The sequence below is a fragment of the Lagopus leucura genome, unplaced genomic scaffold (assembly GCF_019238085.1).
Source record: "Lagopus leucura isolate 7727_CA_CO unplaced genomic scaffold, USGS_WTPT01 34690-0_obj-0_obj, whole genome shotgun sequence".
NCBI lineage: Eukaryota > Metazoa > Chordata > Aves > Galliformes > Phasianidae > Lagopus > Lagopus leucura.
In genome coordinates, this window is record NW_024965606.1 from 1 (window position 1) to 10,790 (window position 10,790).

At 64.8% G+C, this 10,790-nt stretch overlaps 2 protein-coding genes and 1 non-coding gene across 3 annotated transcripts; 1 reads left to right on the top strand and 2 right to left on the bottom strand.

The window, feature by feature from the left end:
- Positions 1-191: 191 nt before the first annotated feature.
- Positions 192-7,126, bottom strand: NPR1 (natriuretic peptide receptor 1; the record flags this gene model as incomplete). Its single annotated transcript, XM_042892708.1, has 18 exons — positions 6,445-7,126; positions 5,520-5,722; positions 5,112-5,225; positions 4,421-4,556; positions 3,959-4,050; positions 3,735-3,870; positions 3,577-3,661; positions 3,382-3,502; positions 3,200-3,274; positions 3,051-3,128; positions 2,877-2,981; positions 2,678-2,749; positions 2,411-2,570; positions 2,180-2,335; positions 1,222-1,390; positions 1,000-1,146; positions 506-698; positions 192-405 (listed from the first exon to the last, which is right to left on the bottom strand). Coding segments are annotated over exons 1-18 (2,938 nt in total), but the record flags the coding sequence as incomplete, so codon positions are not given.
- Positions 7,127-7,544: 418 nt separating this feature from the next.
- On the bottom strand, positions 7,545-7,616 carry TRNAM-CAU. The gene has a single exon. It is a non-coding gene; the product is annotated as a tRNA-Met (tRNA).
- A 303-nt stretch (positions 7,617-7,919) lies between these two features.
- Positions 7,920-10,785, top strand: ILF2 (interleukin enhancer binding factor 2; the record flags this gene model as incomplete). The annotated part of the gene is made up of 12 exons (XM_042892707.1): positions 7,920-7,985; positions 8,065-8,106; positions 8,324-8,366; positions 8,997-9,101; positions 9,207-9,284; positions 9,412-9,514; positions 9,591-9,656; positions 9,766-9,882; positions 9,976-10,054; positions 10,184-10,271; positions 10,414-10,475; positions 10,734-10,785. Coding segments are annotated over exons 1-12 (840 nt in total), but the record flags the coding sequence as incomplete, so codon positions are not given.
- Positions 10,786-10,790: the final 5 nt, after the last annotated feature.

Below are 10,790 nucleotides of genomic sequence, written 5' to 3' on the forward strand. Positions count from 1 at the left end.
TCCCAATGTCCCCATCCCAACGTCCCCATCCCAACATCCCCATCCCAACGTTCCCATCCCAACATCCCCATCCCAACGTCCCCATCCCAACGTCCCCATCCCAACGTCCTCATCCTAATGTCCCCATTCCCATCCCAACATCCCCATCCCCTCCCCAACACCCCCCTACAGATGCCACATCCCCACCCCACCCCAACGCCCCCTGCGGTCACCACATCCACCCCGCTGACCCGTGTGGATGCCGATGCGCAGCCGGAGCTGCTGCTGCGGCCGATGGCGGATGCGGAAGGACCGGACGGCATCCAGCAACGCCAGCGCCATGCGAGCCACCTCGCGCGCGTGCAGCTTCCCGTTGCGCACCGGCAGCCCCGACACCACCATGTAAGCGTCCCCGATGGTCTCCACCTGGAGGGACATCGCCGGCGGGATGCGACGCGAGGTCACCACCATCCCACGGCAGGGGGACGACGACGACGACGACGACGACGAGACCCCTCGTCCCCACCTTGTAGACGTCGAAGTTGTCGATGATGGCGTCGAAGCAGGTGTAGAGGTCGTTGAGCAGCGTCACCACCTGCATCGGGGTGCTCTCGGCCGACAGCGCCGTGAAGCCCACGATGTCGCTGAAGTAGATGGTGACGCTGTCGAACGCCTCCGCCTGCACCGTCTCCCCGCGCTTCAGCTGCTCCGCCACCGAGCTGGGGACGCGGGGAGGTGGGTGAGGGGGGATGCGACCCCCCTCTCGATGTCCCCGACCCCACGTCACGCTGTGCTCGCCGTCGCTGGGAGACCCAGCGTTGGGTCGGGTGTCCTTTGGGCGCCCCAACCTGTAGGGGGATCCTTGGGATTCGCAGTCCCTCTGATCACCCCACCTCCATCGGGGGGTTCCCTGGGTCTCCCAGCTCCTCCGAGCAGCTCCGGCCGTGCAGAGCACACCCAGCAGGGGGGAGGAAGGGGATGCTGGCTTTGGGGTGGGGGTTATGGGGGTTGGGGGCTCACTGGGGCAGGATTTGGTAGAGCAGAGCCTCAGCCTTGCGCTTCTCCTCCAGGTAGGCCTGGGTGCGCTCCTCCACCAGCTCCTCCAGGTTGTTGGCGTACTGCTCCATGCGCAACAGCAGGTTGTCCAGGATGTTGCTGCTGCTCTCCCTGCAGCACGGGGGTCAGTGGTTGAGTGGGGACGTTTGGGGGCTCCTCCTGTGGGGCGGTGGGAGGTGGAGGCACCTGTTGAACTTGCGGAGCTGGACCTTGATCTGGTTGAAGTCGGGGCGCTCCAGGACGTCCTCGGCCCAGCAGTGCTGCATGAGCTGGCCCAGCTCCTCCATGTGGCACCCCACGTTGGCCGAGGGGCGGAAGCTGGGGCGCTCGCCACTCTTCACCCGCTCGATGATCTCTGCAGGGTTGAGCACCCATCAATAACCCCGAAAACTTGTTGGGCCCAACAGCCTGACAAGTCCAAGAACCCAACAGCGGCTCCAACAGTAAACCCTAACAGATCTGTGAATCCAACAGCCTTCCAAGAACCCAACAGCCCCTCCAAGAACCCAACAGCCCTTCCAAGAACCCAACAGCAAGTCCAAGGACCCAACACCCCCTCCAAGAACCCAACAGCCCTTCCAAGAACCCAGTAGCCAACCCATGAGCCCAACAGTGAGTCCAAGAACCCAACAGCCCCTCCAAGAACACAACAATAGGTTTAAGAACCCAACAGCCCTTCCAAGAACCCAACAGTAGGCTTAAGAACCCAACAGCTCTTCCAAGAACCCAACAACCCCTCCAAGAACCCAACAGCCCCTCCAAGAACCCAACAGCTCTTCCAAGAACCCAACAGCTCCTCCAAGAAACCAACAGCCCCTCCAAGAACCCAAAGCCCCTCCAAGAACCCAACAGCCCCTCCAAGAACCCAACAACCCCTCCAAGAACCCAAAGCCCCTCCAAGAACCCAACAGCCCCTCCAAGAACCCAACAGCCCCTCCAAGAACCCAAAGCCCCTCCAAGAACCCAAAGCCCCTCCAAGAACCCGAAGCCCCTCCAAGAACCCAACAGCCCCTCCAAGAACCCAAAGCCCCTCCAAGAACCCAACAACCCCTCCAAGAACCCAACAGCTCCTCCAAGAACCCACCTCTGGGTCAAAGCCCCCAGCCCGTCACGTCCCAGCCGATGCCCCCCCCTTCCCTCTCACCTTTGGGGCTCAGGTCCATTCCCTCCACATAGAAGACACCGTTGCGCAGCGCGATCTCTTGCAGGATGATGCCGAAGCTGTACACATCACCCTTCTGCGTGCCGCGGGCCGGCGGCGCCTCCATGCGCAGCAGCTCCGGCGCCGTCCACAGCTTCTCTGCGGCACCAGGACGGGGTCAGCCGGGCAGGGACGACGGGGACGGAGCGCGGGGCTCAGCGGGACGGGGCTCACTGGCAAAGAGCGCGTGGGAATCGTCGCCGTCTGGGGCCACGCGGAAGCTCTCCAGCCCGTAGTCGGTGATCTTCAGCACGAAGCGGCTGTCCACCACGCAGTTGGAGGACTTGAGGTTGCCGTGGGACGTGATGACGCCGTTGTGCAGGAACTGCATCCCCTGGTAGGGCAGGAGAGGGGAGGGGGGGTTGGACACGGTGTCGTCGTCGTCGTCGTCCCCCCCTTCCCAAATGGGAATGGGGCTCCCTGCTGGAAGCGGCTCGTTACCTTAACGATGTCAAGAGTGAGGGAGTAGCGGAACATCCAGTCCAGAGTGATGCTCTCGTTCTCCAGGATGTCCTGGGGACGCAGGGAGGGCACAGCGCTGTCCCCAAACCCCAGGCGGCACCAGGGGCCACCAAGCCCCCAATGCAAGGTGGGCTGTGCGCAATGGGTCCCCCCTGGGGGCGCAGGGACCCCCCGGCACCTGCAGGCTCCCACGCGGGCAGTATTCAGTCAGGATGCAGATGTTTGGGGGATCGGTGCAGGCGCCGATGAAGCGCGTCAGGTGTTCGTTTTGGACGTCTCGCATCTGAGGGGCGGTGAAGCGTGGGGTTCTGCCCCACCGCGGGGACCCCCAGCCCTCCCCAGCCCCACTTACGTGCTTCAGCTCAAACAGGACCTTGCGCGTCAGCTCGATCCGCTTGCGGTTCAGGTGCTTGACGGCCACCAGGTTGCCCTGGGGGACAGGTGGGGTGGTGGGCGCCCATTGGGGTGGGGGTCCCCGGCCCCGTTCCCGTGTCCCCATACCTTGTAATACGCCGTCTTGGCGTAGACCTGGAACTGCCCCTCTGCCGTCATCAGCGAGCCGTAGTTGGAGCCCCTCTACGGGGGGGGGGGAAAGGACGTGGGATGAGCTCAACCCACCCCATCCCCATCCCACCCCATCCCACCCCCACCCCAGGGGATGCGGGGCTGCAGCAGACGCCCACCAGGGACAGGGTGAGCTTGCTGCCGGCGCTGCGCAGGTGCTTCTCCATGCTGCTCATCTGCAGGTCCTCCCAACGCACGCGCCACAACTCGGCCGCCAGTTCCTTCTCCAGCTGCAGCTTCCTGCACCCAACCGCGGGGTGAGACCCCCCCCAAGGGTCCCCCCCTCGCCCCCCTGCCCCCTCCCCACGTCCCACCTGTAGATGAAGAAGGAGATGACGGTGATGGCCAGCAGGACGAGGCTGAGCGCCAGCGACAGCACCTCCAACGTGCTCAGGTTGGCTGGAGGGTGAGAGGGGGGTGGTGAGGGGCTGCGGGCCCCCCCGGGTCGTATCCCCACCCATCCACCGCTCACCCTTCCGGCACTGTGGGTCACTGTGGTCGAAGCCACAGGGGGGGACGTCGGAGGGGACGGCGTTCCCTGGCCAATGGATGTCGCGTCCCGGCACCATATGGAGCTCCTTGGTGGTGCCGTTGTAGTTGGCCACGATCTGGGTGGGATGGAAGGGGGGGGGAAAGGGGGGGTTCAGAACATCCCCGTGGGGCTGTGGGGTTTCCTCATCCCAGTGCAGCTCCCACCTGGAAGTCCCCGCTCGTGGGGTCCATGTCCCATAGCGTGTAGTCGCTCTCCCGGTCCCCGTTCTCATCGATCCTCAGGAACCCGGTGACGCCTGGGGATGAATGAGGGGCTCGAGGGGGGGCCAGGGACCCCAGAATGGGGAGGAGTGTGCTGGTGGGGGCAGCGGCTCTGCTGCCCTGTGGGGGCTGCACAGCCTCGTCCTGCTTTGTCTGACCCCAAAACAGCCAACTGGGAGTGGGGCTGTGGGGTGGCAGAAAGTCCTGTGGGATGGGGAGGGGATGGGATGGGATGGGATGGGATGGGATGGGATGGGATGGGGATAGGGATGGGATGGGATGGGATGGGATGGGATGGGGATGGGATGGGATGGGATGGGATGGGATGGGGATGGGGATGGGGATGGGGATGGGGATGAGGATGGGATGGGGATGGGATGGGATGGGATGGGGATGGACACCCACCATAGAAGGTGCGGTTCCACATCTGCTGGGTGATGGCGGAGGCGTTGGTGACGGAGCCTCCGCGCTGCAGGGTCTCATTGACGGCGTGAGCGTAGAGCAAAACCCCGTCATGGAAGGCGGCCGCGATGAAGTTCATCTGAGGGCACAGAGCGGGGTGGGAACGGCGTCCCCTCATCCCCAAGAGCCCCACATCTCCGTGTGCCACCACCCCCAGCAGCCTGGCTCCGTCCTGCATCCCATCCCAGCAGCCCCAGCTCCATGCCGTGTCCCCACATCCCAATGTCCCCACCTCCACCCCGTGTCCTCAGTGTCCCCACCCCCATCCCATTTCCCCTCACCGCAGTGTCCCCAGCTCCACCCCATATCATCAGCATCCCTCACCCCAATGTCTCCAGCTCTATCCCATGTCCCCTCATCCCAGTATTTCCATCTCTACCTCCTGTCCTCAGTGTCCCCAGCTCCATCCTGTGTCCCCACATCCCGATGTCCCACCTCTACCCCATGTCCTCAGCATCCCCATCCCCATTCCACGTCCCCTCACCCCAGTATCTCCAGCTCCACCCCATGTCCCCTCATCCCAATATTCCCATCTCTATCTCCTGTCCTCAGTGTCCCCATCCTCATCCCACGTCCCCTCACCCCAATGTCCCACCTCCACCCCGTGTCCCCGCCCCCCGTCCCCGCTCCTCACCAGTCCGTCCCTCATGGTGAAGTTGAAGTGGGTCAGCGCCTCCTCCTTCAGCCGCTCCACGAAGGGTCGGTACTCGGGGTTCTCGGGCTCTTTGTAGGTGATGATGGTGACGGCCTGGAGGGGGGAGGACGACGGGACTCGGGGGGGGCTGGCAGCGGGTACGGCCCGCGGAGGGTCCCCGAGCCCCGGGCAGGGCTGGCTTTGTGCCGCCCTTATTAATAGCAGCAGGCACCGCTGGGACCTGGGGAAATGAATGTCGCTTCCTTCCTCCAACAGAGCTGCCAGCAGTGAGCAGGGGGTGGGCAGGGGAGGGCCGAGGGGGGGGAGGATTTACACGTGGGTGCGCGCCCGGGGCCGCTTCACCCTTGGGGGCGCGCCGAGATTTGGGGATGGGGCTCCGCCGCCCACCTGGAAGGCCTCCCGGGCGCTGTCATCGTGGCGGTCCCCTCGCTTCCAGGGCCGTTGGGGGTCGGGGAATCGCCCCCCCCCCTGCAGGCTGGCTCCGAAGATGTCGATGTAAAAGAAGGCGAAATCTCCTCGCGTCAGCCCCTCTCGCCACGCCTGCAGCATCAGCTCCCTCAACGTGTCCGGAGCGCAGCACACGTACACCACTGCGGGGCGGTGGGTCACGGCGCGGCCACCCCCGGAGTGCGAGCCCAATGGGGGCGGTGAAACCCCCCCCTCACGACCCCCCTCCCCACATTACCAGTAACGGGAAAACCTCATAACCCCCTTTACAAACTCGCGGCGCTGCACCCCGCCCGATGTGCGCTACGCCCCGGTGGGTACCGGAGGGGGACACCGAGGGGTCGCTGCCCCGCTGAACCCCCCCCCCCCCCCCCCGGGGGCCCGGCCCGACGTTTCCTGTTTTCCCGACACCGTTTCCTCCTCCCGGATCGGCGCCCGCGATCCCGACGGTGCCCCCCCCCCTCCCCCGGGTCCACCGGGTGCGGACGGGCAGCACCGCAGCCCCGATGCCGCCGTTCCGGGGGTGGGGAAGGTGGGGTGGGGGGCATTCGGACGGCTCCGGTCTGCGGGGTCGCGCGGGGGTCCTACGAGTGCCGTACCGTCCCCAGCGCTGTGCGGGCGCGCATACGGGCGTGCAGCCGTGCGGATCGGATCGGTGCGCACCTGTTTGCAGCTCTGCACGGCCTGAGCCCCGCACTGAGCCCCGCACATCGGCTTCCACCCGCACACACCTGTGCGCTCCGGCTCTCCCCTTCGGGCGGCCGCACCGCCCCGCGCACCGCCCCGCGCACCCCCGGCTGGGAGCACCGCACCGCCGCGAAGCTCCGCGCCCCCGCCGCACCGCCCCGCAGCGCCCCGCACTCACCGCGCCCTTTCTGCCGGATCTCTTGGATGATGAAGGAGTAATTCCCGCGGTGGCGGAACACCACGTCGAGGACCGTCATGTTGCGCAGCGTCGGCAGCTGCACGTAGAGACCTTCGGCCGCGAAGAAGCACGGCCGGTCGTCCACCCTCTCGTCCCAGTAGACGAGCAGCGCCCGCCGCGCCCACCCGTAGCGCCGGTGCAGCCGCACTCCCAGCTCGCCCAGTTTGCGGTGGCTCGGCCCCACGCGCGTCGTCAGCGCGAACTGCTCGCGTTTGTCGTCGAAGCCGTGCGCCTCGGCCCCCGCCGTCACCAGCGGCAGCCCCCAATGGCTCGTGAAACGCGCGACCGGAGCGGCCGCGTACACGCAGCCCGGCCCCACGAAGGCTGCGGGGTGGTGGGCGAGCCGCAGATCCACGGCGGCGAGCGGCGCTGCCATCTCGGAGCACAAACCGTGCCGGTCCTCGCTGCTGCCGAACACCCAGCGCAGCGCGTGGCCGGGCAGGAGATCCCCACGCGCGTTCACGGCGGCGGCCGCCAGGCGCACGGCGGGTCCCACGCGCGGCCAAGCCCACGGGTAGGAGAGATTCCGCTCGGGCAGCACCACCGCCAGCGTCAGCGCGGCCCCGCTGGCCCCGCACAGCGCCCCGCACAGCAGCAGCGCCCCGCACAGCACCGCCGGCATCGCCGCGAGTGGCCCCGTCCCCGCGCCCGGCCCGTCCTTCCCCGGCCGCGACGGAGGGCTGCGCCCATTGCCGCCTTAACCCCTTCGTGCCCGCCCGCCGCCAACCCCGCCCCACGCGTGTCCGTGTGTGCGCGCGTCCACGGGGCGGGGGGGATCCCGCGTGGGGCGGCGCGGTTGGGACCCGCGTGGGGCTGAGAGCCGACGGAGCCCGCGCTGGGATCGCCCCGCGCCGCCCCCTCCCGACCCGCCGGAGCGGTGACCCCACGCGAGGCGCCCACCGCCGGTCCGCCCCGCGATGGAGTCGGTGCCGCCCGCGGAGCGGCACTGCGCAGCGCTGGATGCGACGGCGGTAATTAAATTACTTAATTAAAGCCCTAATGAAAAAAAACACAGAAGGCGAGAGGGAAAAGGTTTCTGCTAGCAGAGGATGGTTTCGATCCATCGACCTCTGGGTTATGGGCCCAGCACGCTTCCGCTGCGCCACTCTGCTGCTTATTAACACCTCCTCATGAAACTACTTCACGCTCACCTCTCAGCTGCGCATGCGCACCGCGCTCCTCTCAACCCCATTCACAAGCGCTGGACTCCCCTCCAGAGGTCGCCGTAATCCCGGCGCATGCGCCCAACTGCGCACCCACTCGTCCCTCCCTCCTTTCCCGCAGCTATTAATGATTGGCCGCTTAAAACCCGTCGCCGTAGATTGACGGCTAGCCAAACCAATGGCCTTCAGCGGACGCTCACCATTGGCCATCTTCGCGGGGGCTGGCAGCCAATGGGCGCGCGGCTTGTTGCGGGGTGCAGGAGCGCAGCCCGGCGGTGTCTGAGCGGCGGTCATTGTTCGTTGCGGCGCAGCGATGAGGTGCGGAGCTTCGGGGGGCAGCGGGGCTCGGCGCCGCGCCGCCGCTCGTTTAACGTTCTCCTTCCTTTCTCTTCCGCAGGGGCGACCGAGGCAGAGGCCGTGGCGGACGCTTTGGTTCCAGGGGAGGCCCTGGCAGTGGGCGAGTCCCGCTTCTGCTCCGGGGGGCCCCAGCGCAGGCCTAGGGGTGGGGGGAGGGGGGGCGGCAGGGCCGGGCTGCAGCGTAGCGCAGGGCCGGGGGGCTGAGGGCCGCTCCCGCTCCCGTTCCCGCTTCCGCTCCCTTTGGGCCGCTCCCGCTCGGCACAGCGGGGAATGAAGCGCTTTTTTTCTCTCCCCTTTAGGTTCCGGCCCTTTGTGCCGCACATCCCCTTTGATTTCTATGTCGTGAGTAAACCGCGTCCAACCGAGCTGTTCGCAGGCTGGGTTTCCCTCGTTGTCGGGCGGGAGCTCCGGCAGTGCGGCCGGAAAGCCCTGAGAAGGGCTCAGAACCGAACCGGACGCGGAGCCGCACCCCGGAGGCGGTGCGTGTGGGCCGGGATGCGGTCAGCGCCGCGTCGGACCTCCCCGATCGGGCTGGGGCCGATTCCCACTCCTTCCAGGAGGAAATCGGTTTCTTTTCCCCGTGCCTTGCAGGCAGAACGAGTTCCCCCACTCAGCCCCGGGGCTGTGAATTGCTGTCATAGCGACCGAAACGCTCCCCAGCGTCCAGAGCAAACAAAGCCGTGGTTGTTTTGTTTGGCAGTTAACAAACACCCGTTGCTGGGGGTCAGATTCGCTCTGCCTGGTGCTGTTTAATCCTTTGGCACAGAATCAGCCCAGGGGAATTGCAGCCGTTCCCCTGCGCTCCTTCTGCAGGACAGCAGGCAGCTCTCGGCGCTCCTTGAGCCTAACATAAAAACAGAAGCGCCAAACGGAGCAGCACGGTTGGGGATAGGAAAGAAACGAATGCTGGGCATGGAAAACAAAGCCGAAATCCGCGTGTTGTGTCAGTTCTGACATCTGATCCCGTTGCAGTGTGAGATGGCTTTCCCTCGGGTGAAGCCTGCAGCTGATGAGAGCGCATTCAGCGAAGCCTTGCTGAAAAGGAACCAGGATTTGGCACCGACTGCTGCAGAACAGGTTGCGTGCGGGGGGTTCTGCTCGGCCTCCTCAGCTGGATGCTGCTGCAGGCTGTGGGATGACTGACCCATGCTGCCTCTCCCCCCGCCTGCGATTCCCTTCCAGGCTTCTATCCTTTCTCTGGTGACCAAAATTAACAACGTGATCGATAACCTCATTGTAGCGCCGGGCACTTTTGAGGTGGTGAGTCGAAGCCCTGCGAGGAGACGTTTGAGGGGATGCTGATCCTCCCTGCCAACCCTCCTCTGCAGCACACAGCCCTGCTTTCGGCCGCTCCTTTCGCTCATTCTCCTTTTATTCTTTCCCTCAGCAAATCGAGGAGGTTCGCCAGGTCGGCTCCTACAAGAAGGGCACCATGACGACGGGGCACAACGTGGCCGATCTGGTTGTCATCCTGAAAATCTTACCCACCTGTGAGTACTGTCAGCTCCTGGGCCGCTGTGGGACGGCAGCGCTTGGATCCTCTTCTGATTTTCTGCCGCTCCCCAGTGGAAGCTGTGGCAGCCCTGGGAAACAAAGTAGTGGAAAGCCTGAGAGCGCAGGACCCCAGCGAAGGTACGCGGCTCCTGATGCGCCAGCAGAGCCCAGGCACAGAGCTGAGGAAGCTCCTGGGCACTGGGAATCTTTCCCAGCCTCTCTGTAAGGAAATCCGTTCTCTCTCCAGTCCTCACCATGCTGACCAACGAAACTGGCTTTGAGATCAGCTCAGCCGACGCGACGGTGAAGATCCTCATCACCACGGTGCCGCCCAACCTCCGCAAGCTGGACCCTGAGCTGCACTGTGAGGGGGCTCTGCTGCCTCTGCCCCACGTCTGCCTGCCCGGCCTGCATCTGTTCTGCTTATAAAACGGGCTTTTTCTGCTGCTTCTTTCAGTGGACATCAAAGTGCTGCAGAGCGCCCTGGCCGCCATCAGACACGCTCGGTGGTTTGAAGAGAACGCTTCTCAGTCCACGTGAGTTTGGCCTGCGGTTCCCAGAGCCCAAAATCATCTTTATGGAGGGTGGGGGGAGAGCGAGCTCCCGTTCTGGCTGCAGGAATGGGCACGATGCGTTATGGACCCTCCTCCCATCACCTCCTCCAGGGTGAAGGTCTTAATCCGGCTGCTGAAGGACCTGAGGATTCGGTTCCCTGGCTTTGAGCCCCTCACCCCCTGGATTCTGGATTTGCTGGTGAGGATGAATGCTGATGTTGTGCCACATGTGCTCAGGGTTGTTTCCCTCAGTGCCTGCACGGCTCCTTGTAGCCCCCATGGTGGGATTTGGGATGCCTGTGCTTCACTCTCATCTTCACATCCCCTTTCTATCCGCTCAGGGGCACTACGCCGTGATGAACAACCCCACCAGGCAGCCCCTGGCTCTCAACATCGCCTACAGGTCCGTGTCCAGTTGATTCTCTGCTGTGAACCCCCCGTTCCCACCTCTGTTTTGAACACGCCAAATAAAAGCCCTGCTGTCTCAGAGCCTCACAGACCTGAGGCCAAGCAGCTCCTAGGCTGTGCTCAGTGCTCGACTTCTTCCCCAGCGCATCAGAAGCTGCTCTGTGCCCGAGTGCCTCCTGTTGTGCAGCCCGGCTGCTGCCGTTGCTGTGCTGGGAATGGTTTCATTCCTAACATGCAAGATTTCATCCTGCAGGCGCTGCCTTCAGATCCTGGCTGCTGGGCTCTTCCTTCCCGGATCCGTCGGTATCAC